The sequence below is a fragment of the Saccopteryx leptura genome, chromosome 8 (assembly GCF_036850995.1).
Source record: "Saccopteryx leptura isolate mSacLep1 chromosome 8, mSacLep1_pri_phased_curated, whole genome shotgun sequence".
Classification (NCBI taxonomy): Eukaryota; Metazoa; Chordata; class Mammalia; order Chiroptera; family Emballonuridae; genus Saccopteryx; species Saccopteryx leptura.
In genome coordinates this window covers 6,659,509-6,679,679 of record NC_089510.1, presented here as the reverse complement: position 1 = coordinate 6,679,679, position 20,171 = coordinate 6,659,509, and the positions used below count along the sequence as shown (strand labels likewise).

The window sequence follows — 20,171 nt, the reverse complement described above, 5'->3', positions numbered from 1 at the left end:
GACTCCTGCATGCTCCCGACCGGGATCCACCCGGCATGCCCACCAGGGGGCGATGCTCTGCCCATCTGGGGCGTTGCTCTGTTGTGGCTGGAGCCATTCTAGCACCTGAGGCGGAGGCCATGGAGCCATCCTCAGTGCCTGGGCCAACTTTGCTCCAATAGAGCTTTGGCTGCAGAAGAGAAAGAGAGAGACGGAGAGAAAGGAGACAGGGAAGGGTGGAGAAGCAGATGGTCACTTCTCCTGTGTGCCCTGGTTGGGAATCAAACCCAGGACTTCTACACACCAGGCAGACGCTCTACCACTGAGCTAACCGGCCAGGGCTATAATCTCATTTGATGAAGAAGGAAATTGAGATCCAGAGAAGTTAAGGAACTTGCCTAAGATCGCAGAGCTGGGTGGGGACTTCTGAAGACCATATTCTCTCCATGATAGGCCACTTCTCGTGGAAAAGTGTCCAGTGGAGAGTCACGGCCACCCAGCTTTAGAGAGCCCAGTTGAGCTGTGGTGTGGACTGGCTCTCTGGAAGGACGGGCCAGTACCCTGGATACTACTTAAGGGGCTGTGGAAATTGTCCCAGGAAGAGGTAGAGCCAACATGAACTTGGCAGTGGCAGGGGAATGGAGAGAAAAATATGGACTTGGAAAACATTTGGGAATTAGAGTGGGTGTAACTTTTGATGAATTTGAGGTGTGGATAAGGGTATGGGACTGAGACAAATCCCAGGTTGGGTTCTGGGTTTAACTCTGATGTGCAATCTTGATTCTTTAACCAACCCTCTATGAACTTCAATTCTGTTTTCAACGGGTTAAACTAGGACCCTGACACTGAAACTGTTGGAGAATTTGAAACAATGTATGTGAGATGGCTGGCACAAGGCATGTTTTTGTATAGGAACAACTGATAAATGACAAAATATGTATGTTAGTTGGATTTTAAAAAGACTGATCTAACTTTAAGAGTTTCTTTTGCTCTGGCCGATTGGCCCAGTGGTAGAGCATTGGCCTGGTGTGTGGATGTCCTGGGCTTGATTCTTGGTCAGGGCACACAGGAGAAGTGCCCATCTGTTTCTCCACCCCTCTCCCTTTTCACTCTCTCTATCTCTCTCCCCTCCCATAGCCATGGCTCGATTTCTTCCAGCAAATTGGCCCCTGGTGCTGAGGATGGCTCCAGTGGCCTCCACCTCAGATGCTAAAAATAGCTTGGTTGCCAAGCAACAGAGCAACAGCCCCAGGTGAGCAGAGCAGCCGCAGGTAGGGGGCTTTGCCTGGTGGGTCCTGGTCAGTGCGTATGCAAGAGTCTGTTTCTCTGCCTCCCTTCCTCTCACTTAATAATAATAATAATAATAATAATAATAATAATAATAATAGAGTTTCTTTAAAACGGACCTGCTCTTGGAAAGGGTCACATCTTGACATGATCATCCAGCTCCTTCAAGTTATCAGTTAATATGTGAACAGAACCGTGGTCACAGTGAAGGCGGGGTTGGGTGGGAGGAGCACAGTGGAGGTGACAGGCAGTCGCAGGGAGGGGAAACGAGGCCCCAGGAACGTGTCAGGAGCAGCCCCTTGGGGCGCAGTTTCAGCGAGAGGAAGTCCTTGTGTGCAAGGCTTTGGGGAGGGAAGGTGGAAGTGGTCATCTGGGGGAAACACAGAAACAGACACAGAGGCAGGGAAGCCCTGGCGACTGGTGAGGTGCCCGAGCGCTCCTGCCACCCGCCTCCCCCTTGTCTTCGGGCGTTCACCCGAGATGGACAGGAAGCCGCTGCTACAGGACAGGAGGGAAAGCCGCCCGGTCTCGCCAGTGCTTGACCGCGTCGCTCTGGCCGGGTCCTCGATCCTCGAGGGCGTGTCTGCTAGTTCCTCATCCCGGGGCTTCAGGCGGAGCGCCGTCTCCCTGTCACGTGGCAAAAAGACGAGAAAACGAGAGCTGTCAGGAGGGGGGCCTTACTCCTCCTCCCCCCCCGCCCCTCCCCCCCCCCCAGGGCAGCACAGGGAGGCGAGGCTCACCTGTCAAAGCGGACAGGGCCAAGCGCCAGGGGGGGTGGCGACCACAGCCACGGGCAGGAGGAACCGCATGGCCCCTCTCTGCCTGCCCCCAGCCCCCGCTGGGTTTATGCCTCTGCTCTTACCTGGACCAGCGCCTCATTTCCTGGTGGGGTTCTGGTGCATGAGCCCTTCCCCCCGCCCCGTGCTTTCTCGTGGGGGGCCGAGGGCCAGGGTGGCAACGTTAACACCGAATGCTGTGCTACTCACATGCTTTTCATAATAGTGAACACTCATTTTACAGACGGCGGAGCAGCAAACTCCTTTGCCCAAGGCGACAGAGTGGGTGCGTTCACAGCGCTGGGATTCGAACCCAGTTCTTCGCTCTAAAATAACAGCTCTACCGTATGCTTGAGTTGAACGATGGAAGGACTCTGTCTAGATTTGCCTTTGGCAAGCTGAGACAAATTTGGCTACCTGGCCACAGGACCTTGGAGGGGGACCCTCAATAATGTGAGATATGTATTTGAAGCTCCGTGGTAAATCATTGAATTAAAAACACTAAAATTACAAAATATTTTGAATGTACTAAAAATACACGGCTCACAAAAATGAGGGGGTGAGGGAATGTGCAGATTCTCCGGTACTGCAGCCTTTTATAGAGTGCGTTTTCACCAGTGAAATAAAACTTGGTTTTGCATCTCATTTGCATACTCAGACAACTTTCTTTGACTTGTTGTTTGCTTTTCTGATGTTCTTGTTTAATAAAAAAAAAATCAAATGTTTCTTTTTTTTTTTATCGCTTCTTATTCATTTTGAAACATCTCCTGATTTTTGTGAGCAGTGTATTGTAAGTCACCTAGGAAATCTTGATGCGTTCACCATGCAGAGTTTAGGATGGCTGCAGCTTTGCTGGGTTTGCTCTGTGCCTTTCTTTGTGCAGGAGTAAGCGTTACAGAAAGAGGTGAAGCACCCACAACCCCTCTCCTGTCCCCTCTTCTATCTCCTCTCCTGTCCCCTCCCCTGTCCCCTCTCCTCCTCCGTCCTCACAGGCAGCCCCATTCCCACAGTCACTGGAGGACTCCGGAGGGCAAGGTGAGGTGGTCGCTCATGTGTGTGCCCCTTGGCCGCTCTCTTCAGGATGGAGGCACTGCCGGCGCCTGTTAAATGCTTTCTGAAAGTCGCCTGAATGAATAGGCCATTTTAAGCAGTCTCTTGGGGTGGGGGGTGGGGGTCTTTAGGCTTGAACACAACTCAGTTAGTTATGGGTCATTTGGGAGATGGTACCGCCTTTACCCAGAATCTTAGGTAATCTAACAGAGGGAGTGCATTTATCTAATCAGATAAGTTATCAGAATTTCCTTTTTTTCTTCTTCTTCTTTTCCAAGTGAGAAGAAGGGAGATAGAGACACAGACTCATACATACACCCTGGCTGGGAGCCACCTGGCAACCCGCTTCTGGGACTGATGCTCTGCCCATCTGGGGCCATGATCACAATGGAGCTGTTTTTAGTGCCTGAGACAGAGGCTCCACCAAGCCATCCTCAGTGCCTGGGGTTGTTGTGCTCGAGCCAATCAAGCCATGGCTGTAGGCGGAGAAGAGAGAAAGAGAGAAGGGAAAGGTGGAGATGGGTGCTTCTCCTGTGTGCCCTGACCAGGAATCCAACTGAGACTTCCACATGCTGGGCCGATGCTCTACCACTGAGCCAACTGGCCAGGGCCTGAACTTCCTTTGGAAAACTACCTTTTCATATGGACAAATACATAAATGGTCATATGTAAAACTTCTCAGGATCAGTCATGGTTGCATATTTTTATTATCAAAATAATGTTTTGGGGGAGATTATACATTTTAAGTAGCAGCAATAGCTTCATTCCTGTCCGTCTGATAGGTGTGCGTTGTGACGTAAGTTTTTCTTCTATTCCTTCTGACATCCCCTTGCCCCAATCCTGCAAGTAAAGAGAGGAGGGTTTTACAAATGGCTTCTGTGTCACTGACATGGGACAAGCTCATCAGCACTAGAAACTCCCAAAGCAAATGCTTCTTGTTCCATTGATTCGGAGGGTGCATTGGGCAGGGGTACAGAGGAGAAGACAGAGTGTGACTTTGGACTTAGACAGATAGAACCCCAGAGTAGCTCCCAAACACTGGCCACTTTGCGTTGAGCAAGCTGCCCAGCCATTGGGGGCCCTGGGTTTCTCGCCCAGCCGAGCGGGAGGGCTCACGGCACCCTGGCAAGTGACACTCAACACTGGTAGCCACTTAGCCTTTGACTTCCACTTGGCAAGAGATATGCAAATGTCACTCTCAAAAGGGGCTGTGGGGGTTAAATGAGGTAGCTCACTCATTTAATGTCACTCACAGGTAAGGGACATGGTGAGTGGTAGGCACTAAACAACACAGTGTGGCCGCCAGGTGTTCGATGAAACTGTCGGATTTCCTAAACAGACCCACAGCTGCCACCGACAGGCGGCAGAACGGATGGGGGTCAGCGTGCAGCACATGACAGGCTAGCGTGGTGGCCGTGACTTCGAGGGGTGAAGTAGCTCTCTATCTGTTTCAAGGTTAGACTACTTCAAGGATTCTTTTAATGTAATAGCTTTGCTTTGGAAGCATTTTATTTTCTGATTCTCCAAGTAATAAGTGCCTAAGAACAATAATTTAACAAAATACAGAAAAGTGGAAAGAAGAAAATAGAAATCACCGGTAATTCTAACATTTTGACATCTTTTTCTTGGAAGCTTTTTCTGTGTGACTAGTTTTAAAACTGTGTAGAAAAAAGGCTCCTATATCTGTTTTTTTATAGGTCAAGTAGGAAGGATCCTTGTATTTTATTTTGGGATCCAAGTAAGTGTCTGAAGGCTCCTGATATTTGTCAGGATGAGACTCTGAGGATAAATAGTCTTTGACTTCTTAGTATCTGTTGCATATGGACAGCTTCCTGTTTCCGGAATAAGATGTAGATACATGACACTTTCAAGACCTCCTATTTCTCCCCATTCTCTGTAGCCTCAGAGGGATCGTACAGCACACGGATATCAAGAATATACTGGAGAGCCTGACCAGGCGGTGGCGCAGTGGATGGAGCATTGGCCTGGGATGCAGAGGACCCAGGTTGAAAACCCTGAGGTCGCCTGCTTGGGCTCATCCAGCTAAAACACGGGGTTGCTGACTTGAGCGTGGGATCATAGACATGACCCCATGGACACTGGTTTGAGCCCAAAGGCCGCTGGCTTGAGCCCAAAGGCTGCTGGCTTGAGCCCAAGGTCGCTGGCTTGAGCAAGGGGGTCACTGGCTCAGCTGCAGCCCCCCCCCCCCATCAAGGCACATATGAGAAAGCAATCACTGAACAACTAAAGTGCCGCAGTGAAGAATTGATGCTTCTCATCTCTCTCTCTTCCTGTCTGTCTATTTTACCCATCCCCCCTGATTTAAAAAAAAAAAAAAAAGAAGGAGGAGGAGAGGTAAGCTGACAGCCAGGGTTCCTGGGGTGAGGGCCAACTGGACCGGGACCCTCAGCGGAGTCTGGTCAGTCGGGCAGGAGGGTTCACGGCACCCCAGCAGAGGGGAGGACTAGAGCAGACTCTTCTCTCTGTTTATCTCAGGCAAGTGACATGCTTAGCCCCTTAGCTGTTAACTTTCATTTGACAAGAGATATAGGAGAAAATGTCTGCAGCACAGGGAATTACGGTTCCATGGTACTTTGAACAAGAATATTTGTGTATTTGCTTTCCTAGTCTTTATTCATCTTCTGACAAATTCCTGGTAACTTTAGACAAGCTCACCTATCTTCTTAATTTTCATTTCAAAGCACTCACTGTAGGGACTGTGGAGGGTTCTTTTCAGTTTATCTACGTGAGTCCTAAGCTTTGTGTCCCAGCGTCCCTCGGTCCGAGGTGCTAGCGGCAGGAAGGGGGTGCCCCGTGGAGCTGTGTAGGAGCTGAAGGTTGCTCCTCCAGCCAGCACGGAAACTTCACTCGGGGACTACAGCTGAGCTAGCTCCCAAGTCACCACAGATAAATCACATCTGTGTGTTTTTGTTTTTTTTTTTTAAATCACCATCAGTAGTGCTTAAGAATTGATGGGAATTGCTTTGTTGGCCCTTAATGATGTCTCTTTTGATCTTCCTATTTAAATAATGTATTACTAAATTATTTGGTGATCGCTTGACAGATTGTGGTAGCCTCCCTGCTACCATCTAGTGGACAATTACTGCAACTAATCATATTTTGGTTTGACGACTTCTAAACACAGCGTTGTGACTTCAGAGTATTCTTTTTTTAGTTTTTCTGTCACATACTGTCATTTTTTCAGTTGATTTTTTTTATTGGTTAATAACGTTATATACACTTCAGGTGTACAACATTGTAAGTCGGTATCTACTGTATTGGGTGCTCTTTTGATGGGAGCACAGAATAGAATTATTTTTTTGAATAGAATACTGTCATAGATGTTCCCATGTGTTATGCTAGATGTGGAATCCTGTTTTCCTTGAATCTTCATAGAAAACAATGAACTGATACGGGGATGGGGGTCCTCAGGTTACGACAGCCTGGACATACGACATTTTGAGTTTACAACACTCATTCTCGTAAACACTTAAAAGAATTGGGATGTGATTTTTTCGGCTCTTAAGGATGCCTTACACTGCTATAGGCAGATTTTGGAAGAGAAGTCATCAACCTTCCAGACTAGCCTGGAACAATTCTCTAAGGAGGTAGAGAGGCCTGCAACAGATCCTGTACCCTCTACATCAGCTGCTTCTCGAGATGAAACACCTGTAGCACAGGTAGAATCATCCCCAGTGTCTCCTGCATGTCCCTTAGGCAATCCTGACTCACCTGACCCAGTATCTCCAGCACCTTCTGCAGGTTCTCCTGCCTCTCCAGCTTCCTCCTCCCGATAGGTCACTCTCTCCCACCTTGTAATGTCCCTTCTAGTGTGCAAGCCCACCACGGGAATGAAGGGGAGGAATTTATTTTACACTCAGTTTTTGTCAAATTTTTTCTGTTACTACAGCACAGTGTACATACAGTATATTTATGTCCTTTCCCTTTTTCTGTGGTTTTGTTGTGTTTTTACATTCTAGATTATGCTTTTACAGCTATGTTAGGATAGGTAAGTGACTTAGGCTAGGGTGTGTTTCGACTTACAACAAAATTCAGGTGATGTCCCTGTCGTCAGAAAGGCACTGTGTTTTCACCCGAGGACCCCCGGTATATTGTCCTATGATTTTTAAAGCAAGAGACGCCCTCAGATGATAACTAAACATGTGTTACATTAAAATTTGAACTTTGCACAATACACCCTGACATTCGCTTGTTCAGTTCTAATTCCGGGAAACTTCAAGGCAGGGAGTGATTTTGGGGGGCAGCTGGGGTTTCTGGTACACCTGGTTTTACCTCCAGTCTGCAGTCCACACCTGACCTGGTTGGTGTTTTGAAAAACGATCATGTCCTATACCACTTAATGTCTTTCACTGCGGTCCATTGTTGCAGTCCTTGAGATGACCTGCCTGGAGGGGGGGTCCCCACCGCCTTCCTCAGCCCACCCACCAGGCCCTCCTTGCCTGGACCGAGTCTCCCCCTCTCTGGCCTCCTTCCTTCGTGTGTTCTGAGTAGTCACAGGGCCTGGAGGGGGACTCCTTCCCTCCCGCTCACTGTGACGTCATCTCCGGGTTCTGTGTGTCCGGAGAGGATGTTCCTCCCCTCATCAGGTGGGCAGACCTTTCAGTTATTTCATTTCTAAGGCAGTTTGTCCCGCCCTTCCTTGCTGAATGTAAATGAACGACTTGGTAATGGATAAGTTACATCACTGTTTGTCTCAGGTCTGTCTTTCCGAGGGGCCTGTACAACCACCGTGGGCAGAAGTGTTCTCTCTCTGGTCACTCTGTTCTCGGTGGCTTAGCCGAGGGCTGGGCACGGAGGAGGCAGCCAGCTCATCGTGTCACCGGAATGAGCTGAGGTCTGTTCTCGGTGGCTTAGCTGAGGGCTGGGCACAGAGGAGGCAGCCAGCTCATCACGTCACCGGAATGAGCTGAGGTCTGTTCTCGGTGGCTTAGCTGAGGGCTGGGTACGGAGGAGGCAGCCAGCTCATCACGTCACCGGAATGAGCTGAGGGAGAGGGAAGCCAAACCCAGACGGGGCCTTGTCACCGACACCAGGGTTGACAGTCCTCAACTGCCCCTCCTCTTTCTTCTTCATCACAGCCTGTTCCTCTCTGCACTTTGCCGGAGCTGGCCAGCGCCCTGAGGACTCGGCCCCGGTGGGTGGCTGACCCATCTAGTCACCTGCTCACAGCTTGCATAGTCATGGGTTCACCTCACTGTTCCCCAAAGAAGTAAGCAATGTTCTTCGGAAGGCTGGCTTTTTTCAATGGTAATGATTCACTTTAATTATGACAACTTGGCCCTGGCTGGTGGCTCAGTGAATGAAGCCCAGACCCGGCATGTGGACATCCTGAGTTCGATCCCCAGTCAGGGGCACACAGGAGAAGCAACTATCTGCTTCTCCACCCTCTCTCTCTTCCCCTTCTCTCTCTCTTCCTCTCCTGCAGCCAGTGGTTCGATTGGTTCAAGCATTGGCCTCAGGCTCTAAGGATAGCTTGGTTGATTTGAGCATCGGCCCTAGACGGGGGTTGTGGGTGGATCCTGGTCGGTCGGGGCACATGTGGGAATCTATCTCCCCTCCTCTCACTTACAAAAATTATTATGACAATTAGTAAAAGATCCAAGAAATTTAATAGACCCATAAGCTGAAAAGAAGGATTGGGAGGTGATATTATTCAGGCAAACAAGAGTGAGAACCCAGGACAGAAAGGACGGCGGCCGGCGGCCTGCCCGGCTAGTACGGGTGCTCCAGGACGTAGCCGGCGATGTGCTTGATGGCCAGCATGGTCTCCTCACAGGTGGGCCGGATCTGGGACTCGGGCAGGGCGAAGCCGTATCTGCCTTTGTCCCGCAGCTCGAAGGTGAAGGCGTACTTGATCCCTTGGTCGTACGCCCAGTCGTCAGAGCCCCCAGCAGCAGGGTCTGCAATGTGCCGACAGCAGAGAAAGAAACCTTTACATCTGAGAAGGACATTAAAACAAACAAACAGACAGACAAACAAACATGCCAGCTTCCTTTTATAATTACAAATGTTTCACTGCAAAATAACAGCCAACTAAATAGCTGGCTGTTTAGTCAAAGGGATCATTAAAGATGTATGGGTTTTTAAAAAAAATTCGGCCCTGGCCGGTTGGCTCAGTGGTAGAGCATTGGCTTGGTGTGTGGATGTCCTGGGTTTGATTCCTGGTTAAGGCACACAAGAGAAGTGCCCATCTGCTCCTCCACCCCTCCAGCTCTCCCTTCTCTCTCTCTCTCTCTTCTCCTCCCGCAGCTATGGCTCGATTGGTCCCAGTGCATCGGCCCCAGGCGTTGAGGATAGCTCCATGGAGCCTCTGCTTCAGGCACTAAAAATAGCTCTTTTGCAAACATGGCCTCAGATGGGCAGAGTAGCAGCCCCAGACGGGTTTGCCAGGTGCATCCCGGTAGGGGCGCATGTGGGAGTCTGTCTCTCTGTCTCCCCTCCTCTCACTTAGAAAAAAAGAAAAAGAAAAAAAAAAACTAGTCCACTGTCCCCTCTTAGCCTGTCTTGTGGGAAGGAGATGCGGTTATTACACCTTAGGATGCGTGTACTTGTCCTAGAGAAAAGTCTCGGAGTGCTTGTCTGCTATGGTAGTCTATGCTAGAGTATGTCATTTGTTACAAAATAGATATAATTTCTGGGAAAAGAGTGCGTATCTCCTAGGAGAATAAGAAAAGCTGCTGGGTGACTGGCGAGAGGAGAGGACCCCGCAGGCCGCGGACACGGCGGGCGCTGAATGATGCACTCGCAGCCGCTGGAGGGCAGGGCTGTGCCTGGGCTCCTGTTCCTTCAGGTCTAACGTGTTCACCCGATGACAGGTACGATGTCACTGCTTCCTCGAGTGTGGACTCACTTATTCATGCCCTTGGTCGTTTATTCATGCGTTCATTCCTTCCCTCATTCACCTATTTCATTCAGCCTGTGACTACAGCTCCCACTGAGCGTCAGGCCGTGGGGTCAGCTCTGGAGAGGCCAGGATGCAGAGGAAGACGGGGCCTCGCCCCCCCCACCCCCCCCAGGCCTTGCAGAGTGATGCCCGGCCTCGCTGAACCAGCCTCAGGAAAACAGACGAGGCGTGCTCAGCCTATGAACAGATAGACGGGTTCCTTCGGCTGGACGCTTTTAAGAAACCGAGGGCCGTTTGAAAAAGGACAAGGATACAGAAAACTGTATTCCACGTAAAGCTTTGAGGGAAAGAAAGCCGTGGGACTGGGGCCTCCTCAGCTGCGTTGGAGGCCCCTTTGATGACGGGACGGGGACTTTTTTCTTGTATCTCTCGTCCTTTCAGAGCGGGGCTTACAGAAAGGGATCACGCAAAGCCAAAGGCAAACACCGGCAGACGCTGAGCACAAAGCCTGCGGGAGGGGCCTCCGGGGAAAGCCGAGGCTCTGACACCGACCCCCCCCATGCTATGCTGTGTCTCCTGTCACTCGTGCCGACACCCCGAGTGACCGCTTTGAGCCTGCCGAGGCCTCACACCTGCAGGCTGCTCAGCCAGGGAGACACTCACTCCTCTGTTCCCCTCTAACAGTCGTCCTTCCGGGTGGAGCTTCTGCTGTCCTCGTCCCGGGAGGCCGCCCTGACACGCGGGCTGGGTGGCTAGCCTCTGTGTGTCCTCCCGGGAGCCGCCTCTGTCCCCGCCCAGCTCACTGGTGCCCACACTGCCCGCGTCCCCTCCCCGGGAGCCGCCTCTGTCCCCGCCCAGCTCACCGGTGCCCACACTGTCCGTGTCCCCTCCCCGGGAGCCGCCTCTGTCCCCGCCCAGCTCACCGGTGCCCACACTGTCTGTGTCCCCTCCCCGGGAGCCGCCTCCGTCCCCGCCCAGCTCACCGGTGCCCACACTGTCTGTGTCCCCTCCCCGGGAGCCGCCTCTGTCCCCGCCCAGCTCACCGGTGCCCACACTGTCTGTGTCTCCTCCCCGGGAGCCGCCTCTGTCCCCGCCCAGCTCACCGGTGCCCACACTGTCTGTGTCCCCTCCCCGGGAGCCGCCTCTGTCCCCGCCCAGCTCACCGGTGCCCACACTGTCTGTGTCCCCTCCCCGGGAGCCGCCTCTGTCCCCGCCCAGCTCACCGGTGCTCACACTGCCCGGGTCTCCTCCCTGGGAGCCGCCTCTGTCCCCGCCCAGCTCACCGGTGCCCACACTGTCTGTGTCCCCTCCCCGGGAGCCGCCTCTGTCCCCGCCCAGCTCACTGGTGCTCACACTGTCCGTGTCCCCTCCCCGGGAGCCGCCTCTGTCCCCGCCCAGCTCACTGGTGCTCACACTGTCTGTGTCCCCTCCCCGGGAGCCGCCTCTGTCCCCGCCCAGCTCACTGGTGCTCACACTGTCCGTGTCCCCTCCCCGGGAGCCGCTTCTGTCCCCGCCCAGCTCACTGGTGCTCACACTGTCTGTGTCCCCTCCCCGGGAGCCGCCTCTGTCCCCGCCCAGCTCACTGGTGCTCACACTGTCCGTGTCCCCTCCCCGGGAGCCGCCTCTGTCCCCGCCCAGCTCACCGGTGCTCACACTGTCTGTGTCCCCTCCCCGGGAGCCGCCTCTGTCCCCGCCCAGCTCACTGGTGCTCACACTGTCTGTGTCTCCTCCCCGGGAGCCGCCTCCGTCCCCGCCCAGCTCACCGGTGCTCACACTGCCCACGTCCCCTCCCCGGGAGCCACCTCTGTCCCCGCCCAGCTCACCGGTGCTCACACTGTCTGTGTCCCCTCCCCGGGAGCCACCTCTGTCCCCGCCCAGCTGACCCCGCCCAGCTCACTGGTGCTCACACTGTCTGTGTCCCCTCCCCGGGAGCCGCCTCTGTCCCCGCCCAGCTCACCGGTGCTCACACTGTCTGTGTCCCCTCCCCGGGAGCCGCCTCTGTCCCCGCCCAGCTCACCGGTGCTCACACTGCCCGCGTCCCCGCTGAGCCCCCTCTGATGACCATGCGGCCCCTTCCTTCCCGTCCCCTCCTGCCTCCCTTCTCTCCTTCTCCCCTTCCTTCCCCAGCGCCTAGCAAGGGGCCGGGACGCTCCGTGGGCGATTACAGAGAGCGAATGTTTCCGTGGCGTGCACGTGATATCATTTTCTCCTATTTTTTTTTTTTTTCCCCCTGAGCAGAAAACTGATGGCCTATTTTATAATAAATTCATGGTCAGGCAAAAGCCACTTTTTTTTTTTTTTTTTTTACGTGATTGGAAAGAAAAGGCCCTGGACGCATGCATCTGTTTGTTCTTAGGTGCAGTTCTGAGGGAGACTCACAGATCGTCGTGGCCCCGGGGCCGTACGTGTACTTGGTGCCGTGCAGGGTGGCCAGCTCCTTCACGGTGGCTTTAGCCAGGGCGTTCTGCAAAGGAACCGCAGTCGGTGAGAACGTGAATGACAGACAGGCAGACAGACAGACAGACATCCACACGGTATTTGTAAGACGTCGAAGGGGCGTGAATCACAGCCCCGTTAAGGTTTTATACTTAGTGACCCCCCCCCCCTCCCCATTCCCGTTCTTCCAGCTGACGCAGTCCTGTGGTCCCCGGGGTGGCCACCTGAGGGTGGCCTCGCTCTCATGCCCCAAGCAGTCACTCCAGCTCCTGCTATCACACGGAATGTGTCACCTGGTGTCAACACCATTTGCCAGCTCTCCCGCCCCTCCCCCCCCCCTCCCCCGAGTTCTCGGTGATTTTCTCTGTCTTTCATCTCAGTGTCCCCAGGGTCCAGCCCAGCGGTTGTTGGTTGTCTCTTGGTGGTTGTTCAGGAACGCTTTGTTGGAGCTCGGAGGATGGTCACACTCTTTTTACTCAATTTGACAGCGAGGTCCTTTATTTTATTTAAATCATCGTTCCAGTAAAGTATGAGGTCTAAGAATGAGTTTGTGTTTTCGTCAGAAGACAAGTCTTTTGCTTCATTTTCTTTTTTATTTACAGAGAACTTAGTTTTTCTTTTTTTGCTGGAATTTTTATTTCAGCTGGTTAAAAAAAAAAACGATTATTATTTTTTTTAAACCTTAGTTCAGGCTAGAGAAGCAAGGCGATGGTGTCTGTAACTGCCCCAGACATCACATTTATTGACATGATATAATTTCAAGTGTGTATTAAAGGTTAGGTCACATCTAAGGATGAGCGTGGCCAATTCATTTCGTCTCTGGAGCTTGTCAGAGAAGAGCGTAGGAGGCGAGGAGGTCTTCGTGGCTGTGCAAAGAGGTTGTCTGCCTGTTACAGGCAAGAACACAAAAATCAAACACATGCAGAATAACCTCAAAGACAAACACACAAACCACCCGGAATGGAGGCGGGTTACCAAGCGAAGATACAGCCGTGACGGGATTATGGGTGTCAGGGCCGAAGCGCATTAGAAGCTGCAGGTAGGAATGAACAGTCCATGCCACGTGCAGCGTCAGCCTACAGAGGCCAAGGACCCGGCCGTTCCAAGGCTGGGGGAGGGGCAGCGTCAGCCTACAGCGGCCAAGGACCCGGCCTTTCCAAGGCTGGGGGAGGGGCTCCTTCCAGCTCGGAAGGCTTTTTAGGTGGAAAAACGAGCGGCCATATATATTCCATTTCAAAACGCGGAACATCGAATTCCAGAATGAAAAAAGTTAGCAACTATTACCTCAGGCGGATTCTTTTTCTTTTTTTCCTGAGAAGCAGCATCCCCCTCTGAGAAGCACTCAGCTCACCCCGTGCCCCCCACTCAGCTCCTGAAGAAGGGCCCTGTGCCCAGCTCTCTCCCCCCGGTCAGCGCCCTAACACCGACCGCATGCGTGTCCTGCGTAAAGGAAGTCACCGAGAAAGCAAGGCCGCCGTGGGAGGTCTGGGGAACACACCTCTGAAAACTGTACGGAATAAACCACAATTCCTCCTGCTTAGGAGACGAGCTGTATTTCATACCTCGGCATCACAATGACGCTCGGAAAACTGTGAGTTTGGCGATGAGATCAGAATAACTCTATTTACAAAGCAGCCACTTCCTGTAGTGTTCTCTCTAAGGTTAAAACCAGCTCAGTAGAGTCTCCCATCAAGTTGAGGAGGGCGTGTCCGTACGACTTCCAGGATGCCAGCTCCCAGAGAGCGAACACTTCGTCCACCCAGTGGGAAATTAGAACATTAAAAAAAGAATTATAAAATTTAAATGAAGATTTCCTGGTTTAGTTGACTGAAATGATGCAATTGCTTTTTTTTTTTACAGAAAGAGAGTCAGAGAGAGGGATAGACAGAGACAGACTGACAGGAACGGAGAGAGATGAGAAGCATCAATTATCAGTTTTTTATTGTATACTGCAACACCTTAGCTGTTCATTGATTGCTTTCTCATATGTGCCTTGACCGTGGGCCTTCAGCAGGCCGAGTAACCCCTTGCTCAAGCTAATGACCTTGGGTCCAAGCTGGTGAGCTTTTGCTCAAACCAGATGAGCCCACGCTGAAGCTGGACACCTCGGGGTCGCGAACCTGGGTCCTCGGCATCCCAGTCCGACACTCTATCCACTGTGCCACTGCCTGGTCAGGCTGCAATTGCTTTTTTTTTTTTTTTTAAATATATTATTCTCAGACTTTTGGACAGTCACTTGAGAATTTTAGGGTTTAACTTCCTTTTCCCCCCCCAAAACCGGTAAACTAAGACATGCCATAGGATGTTTACTGATGTGATCTAAACGTCTAGTTCTGGTTCAGTCTTATTCTGACCAACAACACACTAGGGTTAGAGCTTCTCACTACCTGTTAGGATAGGGCCTTGTGCCAAACAGAACCAGAATAATCTACAAACATTGCCTATGCTCAGAAAACATTTAAAACCGTCCTTTAGAGATAAGAAACATGGGGAGGTACTAATTCTTTTGGGAGGTAAACAGTTTGTTTTGACTCTTCTACAATTTCTTTAACTTGCCATTACCCAAGGACCTCTCCCATTAGTTATTTTTCTGGAAGGCAGAACCTCTGATCCTGAAAAACTTTTATTCCTTCCCTGGTTACCTTCTTCAGGCTTTTTTGTCTCTTCTGTTTCTGTTCCACTCCACCCCACACCCCCTTGAGCCTTGAACTGCTACTTTTATTTAGTAGAAATATGATTCAAATAAGTTCTGGCGAGCTAAGGGACAGCACTGTAACTAAGTTAGCAACACTCTACCGAACACTTGAAGGCTGCTGTGCTGTGTGGCGGTTTAGTGTTCTCACTGTAACAACAGCTGCAACATGATAAGTATGTGATGTAAATGATATGCTGACTAACAGTGGTAAACAGGTGACAGTATATACATCTATCAAGTCATATTGTACACCTTACACTTACATTAGTGCTGTATGTCAATTATGTCTCAATAGAGCTGGAAAAAAAAAAAAAGAAAAGAGAGATGATTCTTTCGAGTTAGTTCCAAATAGGAAAAGCTATGAAGACTAGAGAAGATTCCAGACAAGAAGATCCTTGTCGTCATCTGCCGAACTCCTGTGTGTCCGTGGACCTTCAAGTCTCTCCATCTATTTACGGGTGTAACATAGCATTCGAGTTATCTGAGAAAATCGAAGGCACTTACTCACGATCTGTCCCCTCACTGGACTTCATCAAGTTTCCAAGTTCAGTCACAACAACCGTTAGGGTCATGCGAAAAAGTCCAGTTTGCCCTTTTTTTTTTTCTCAAAATGATAAGTTCTTTGTAAGGCTCATGGGCGTCTTTGGGAAACAGTTGCTCCGCCCTCGATGCTGAGCAGTATCTGAGGTTGATGTTATCTCCTGACCAACGGCTGTCGTTCTGCTGCCGAGGCTGGTGCACGTTGCGGGAACATTTCGTTTCTGCCTGAGCGGTGGCTCTCCTTGTCCTCGGTGGCTCTCCTTGTCCTCAGCTGCTCTCTCACCTGGGTATCGACCTCATCACCCATCTGATGAGCATCACCTCAACACCACACCTGTCAGTGGCTCTCACCCTCTCCCGAAGGCAAGCCCCCTTTCTTGACGGCAGAGCGTGGGCTAGTCCCTCCCTGCTCCCTCAGGCTCTGCCACTTACTGTGTCTCCCCACGGTTCTTCTGAGCCAGCTTTCCCTGGCCTCCTCTCTGTGCACCCTTCCCTGCCTCTCCTTACCTTCCTGACTCTGGGTATCCTTCTCCCTTGGTTGAACTCCCTGTCCTCTCCTTGTTCACACGGAGAATTGCTCTTGTTCTTCAAGATTCGGTTTTAGTACCACTTCACTTTGTGAAGCTATTTGAACTCTCTTAGGGAGCTTTGAGCCCCCTCCCCTGTGAGGGCTCACACCTCTATCATAGCTTTTACCACTCTGCTAGAATACATTTTTTTTTTTTTGCATGTATTTGCTCCCCCACCCTAGGTGACCTCTTTGTGGGAAGGGATTCTTGGCTATTCATTTTGTATCCTCAGCAGATTACACAGTACTCAGCACATGGTTGGTTGATTGAGACTTGTTCTAAGCCTTTGAGGCATTACAGGGGGGACCTGATTTGGAAGGGAGTGCAGAGTGTCGAGCTCTGCAAGGGCGGAACTGAGATTGGGATGCTTTCGGGAGGGTGGCAGTATCCTATAAGGATGGCTGATGAGTTGCCGCATTTAGACAATTGACCTCAGTTGTGAGCTTTACGCATTTCCATTCTTTTTTTTTTTTTAAAAAAATGCAAACTGTGGCCCCATCTCTCAGCTCCTCAAAGCCAAGAGACAAAAAAAAAAAAAAAAAAAAAGTCAGAACAGACATTAATCAACCAAAATATCCTCTTGAAAATTCTGACGATCTTAACAAACATCCCTGGAATCAATGTGGGTCTTTTCCTTTGAAGAGTTCAAATACTTCCACAAATGTGAGTCATTTATCTTCCTAACATTATCCGTCCACATTTCATCGACGCAGAACTTCCTAGCAGATTGGAATGCCATGGGGGCAGCGTGCGTGGTGGGGATGTTTCGACCACGCTGGGTGACTAGCCCCTGCCAGGAGTGGGAGAGAGGGAGGCGGTTCCCGCTTTAGCTAAAACGTTCAGAGCGGCAACTCCTTCCCCTGGTGTGGCTCTGTGGGAAGGGACGAGACACAGAAGCGATGGCACTTCTGTGTGCCATCGAGAGGAGGAGCCGCATCTTGAAAAGCTCCAATTAATGACACTTCCCGTACAGCCTGTCACTGGAGGGGGATCTGACATCTTTGCTTAGATGGGTTCAAAACAGGAACTGACATTTACATAAACCCGTAGACTCTACAAAGAACTCTTGATAAGAGCTAGATATTTTTATCCCCATTTTACAGATAAAAGCCCCTCGCTCAGCGAGGATGAAAGACGCCGCCCAAGGGCACGCAGCCCCTGGTAAGTGGCTGACTTGAGCTAGCCAGGCTCTTCTTGCTTTAAATCCCGTGCCCTCTTTTCCCTGCTCCTTGTGGCCTTCGGATACTTCAAAAGGAGTGCTGCTGGGGCTGGTTTTACCAGTTGTAAAGAACAGAAGAAAGCTAAATATAAATCAGCCTCAGGGAAAACTTCGCTTCCAGCCAAGGCCAAACATGGCCAGCCTTTATTAATCCTCCGATTAGTGTTTCCTAGCACATCTTATGCACGCTCTCTTTTGTCACCTGTTCTCTTAGAAAGAGGCCCTTGGTCACACGGCAAAAGACGGGGAGAGCCTTGAGTGTCACATCTAACTCAAAGCCCAAGAGACAAAGGAGCGACTTGTGTCCTGGCTGCCCAGGCTCTGAGCTCCAGGGGGGCTGGTGGGATGAACAAAAGCAAGGGTGTCCCCCCCCACACACATACACACACTGACTGGTGTTCCCAGGTAGCCTGTGAGCAGGGGTCCCCCCGTCATGTGACTGTGCTCAGGGTCCTCATCGCGGCCCCTGGGGACACCAGCGGGTGTCACGGCAAAGGGAGGCTGCCTGCCAATATCCCACGGCTCCGTTATCATAGTCCAAGAAAACAGACGCCCCCAAACAAACCGGGGGTCTATCTCAACCAACTAAAAAGGACGTTTTCTTGAAAACTTTGTCCCTCGAAGCTCTGTGTGTCACCCCATCCCTCTGGGCCGGGCCGGGGCGGGGAGGGGGTGCCTGTGATCGTGGAAGCATCAGAAAGCTCTTTGACCACAGTTTCCTTCCTTCTGTTGCGCCCCCCTGCCCCGGGGGACCGAGGAGCAGCTGAGCTCCTGTCCTGCGGGCGTCCACTCAGTCCTCCGCCGCCAGCTGAGCTAGGAGGGGCAGCAGCTTTTATCATTCTGGTGCAAAAGGAAAAGCGGGCAGGACCCACCAGCAGGCACGCAGGAGAGAGATCCCTGGGGCTTGGGAAACACAGGCCTGTTTCCGTGTCCAAGCAGGACGCAGGAGGAGGGTAAACAAGCCTGGCTCCTGCCTGGACCCACCCGCTAGATCAGGGGGCGGCCCGGAGGAGACAGGGACAGCCTGGCTTGGGCAAGCAAGGCCCAGGCCCGTCTCCGCGGGGCCCGCGGGGAGTGTGGGGATGTTTCCACTGATGTCAACCAAATTTGTGTTTTGGCTGATCTACAGACATATTTTTTAAGCACTTTGGAATCCAAGGGAAATGTGGAGCATGAGTCAGCTGCAGTTTCAGAGTCCAGAGAATTTAATTTTTTTTTTTTTTTTTGGTGGTAAGGGTGTTTCTTCCAAATCAATATTATTAAAAAGTAACTGCTTCAGCATGGGGGTGTGCAAGGTTTCCCGCACTTCAGAGCTGCAGGAGATGGGCAGCTCTCCGGGAGAGGGGCGGGCCAGCCTGCGAAAGCCGGCGCCTTGGGCCCCGGCCGGGGACTGTCCTCATCTATGTCTAACAGTGGGGTTTCTCAACGTGGGCACGCGTGACCCCCCCCCCCCCGGGCTGGATAACCCCCCGCCGTGGGGCCGTCCTGCGTCCTGTGCACTGTGGGGCGTTTGTCCGTGCCCCCTGGCCTGTACTCACTGGGTGCCAAGCACTGCCACGGTTATGACAACCAAAAATGTCTCCCCAACATTGCTAAATGTCCCCCCGGGGAGGGAACAACACTAGTTTAAAGGAAAGTCAGATAAAAGATATAATGACTGAGAAAGGAGTACATTTTTTTTTTCTGTGGTTGGGAACAGGGAGGCAGTCAGACAGACTCCTGCATGCGCCCGACCAGGATCCACCCGGCATGCCCACCAGGGGGCGATGCTCTGCCCATCTGGGGCATCGCTCTGCCGCAATCAGAGCCATTCTAGCGCCTGAGGCAGAGGCCACAAAGCCATCCTCAGCGCCTAGGCAAACTCTGCTCCAATGGAGCCTGGGCTGCGGGAGGGGAAGAGAGAGACAGAGAGGAAGGAGAGGGGGAGGGGTGGAGAAGCAGATGGGCGCCTCTCCTGTGTGCCCTGGCTGGGAATCGAACCTGGGACTCCTGCACGCCAGGCCGACGCTCTACCATTGAGCCAACCGGCCAGGGCCAAGGAGTACATTTTATAGAAAAAGACAGAAAAGTAAGATCACTGTTTTTAAAGGTGCCCTGGTCCTCACTCTCTGTTGACAGTGACCTGAGTGTCTGCTAAATACTGCGGGGGGTGGGGGGCTGACTCATCACTCCCTGTCAGCTGATGGCCTGATGGGTTTGCGGGGGTGGGGGGGTGGGGGGTGGCCTTTGCTGTTGAGAGTAGGCAGGGACACGGTGACAGCGGTGACTCCACCGTTGTCCACTTCCTAAACACCATAGGTCTTTCCTCTGATTTTTGGGTTTGTCTCTGATCAGTCCCGCTCTGTGCTCACCTGCCAGGCGGAGAGCTGAGTCTCTGCCTCAGGGGCTCCTGAACTGACACTTGAACGGGGAGGTAGGAGGCGCCTCGGGGCTGGGAGGTGTCAGATAGGAGAGGAAGATTTCTCTCTTTTTTCGGTCAAGTTTAATAATTTTTCCGGACGCCTGTCCTTGTGCGCCGGTGTAATGACTGCGAACCCAGGAAAGCACAGCCGGAATCGCAGAGACCGGGCCCTGAGAAGCCAGGCCCCTCGGCCGACCCGGGGACATCCTTAGCGAGGTCCAGGGACGGAGGTTGGGGAGCCTCTACTTGGTGAAGAACAGCGGTGCCAACCCAGGCCATGGCCACCCCAATGTGCGGGTGCGTCTGTGGAAATCGGGGCAGCCTAGGGAAGTCTTAGGGGTCCAGTCCTCCTAG

At 52.0% G+C, this 20,171-nt stretch overlaps 2 protein-coding genes and 1 long non-coding RNA gene across 3 annotated transcripts in view; 1 reads left to right on the top strand and 2 right to left on the bottom strand.

Annotated features, from left to right (window-relative positions):
- Positions 1-2,075, bottom strand: part of LOC136379478 (mast cell carboxypeptidase A-like) — a 29,583-nt gene extending 27,508 nt beyond the window's left edge. Inside the window, 3 exon segments of the mRNA XM_066346898.1 lie at positions 1,660-1,893; positions 2,007-2,038; positions 2,040-2,075. Coding sequence (XP_066202995.1) covers positions 1,660-1,893; positions 2,007-2,038; positions 2,040-2,075 — 302 coding nt within the window.
- Positions 2,076-6,157: 4,082 nt separating this feature from the next.
- Positions 6,158-8,882, top strand: LOC136380147 (uncharacterized). The gene is made up of 2 exons (XR_010746849.1): positions 6,158-7,947; positions 8,102-8,882. It is a non-coding gene; the product is annotated as an uncharacterized lncRNA (long non-coding RNA).
- Positions 8,704-20,171, bottom strand: part of CPB1 (carboxypeptidase B1) — a 35,604-nt gene continuing 24,136 nt past the window's right edge. The window contains exons 10-11 of the mRNA XM_066348041.1: positions 12,337-12,421; positions 8,704-9,013 (exon numbers count right to left, since the gene is read on the bottom strand). Coding sequence (XP_066204138.1) covers positions 8,826-9,013; positions 12,337-12,421 — 273 coding nt within the window. The 3' untranslated portion in view covers positions 8,704-8,825. The remainder of the gene's footprint in view (positions 9,014-12,336; positions 12,422-20,171) is intronic.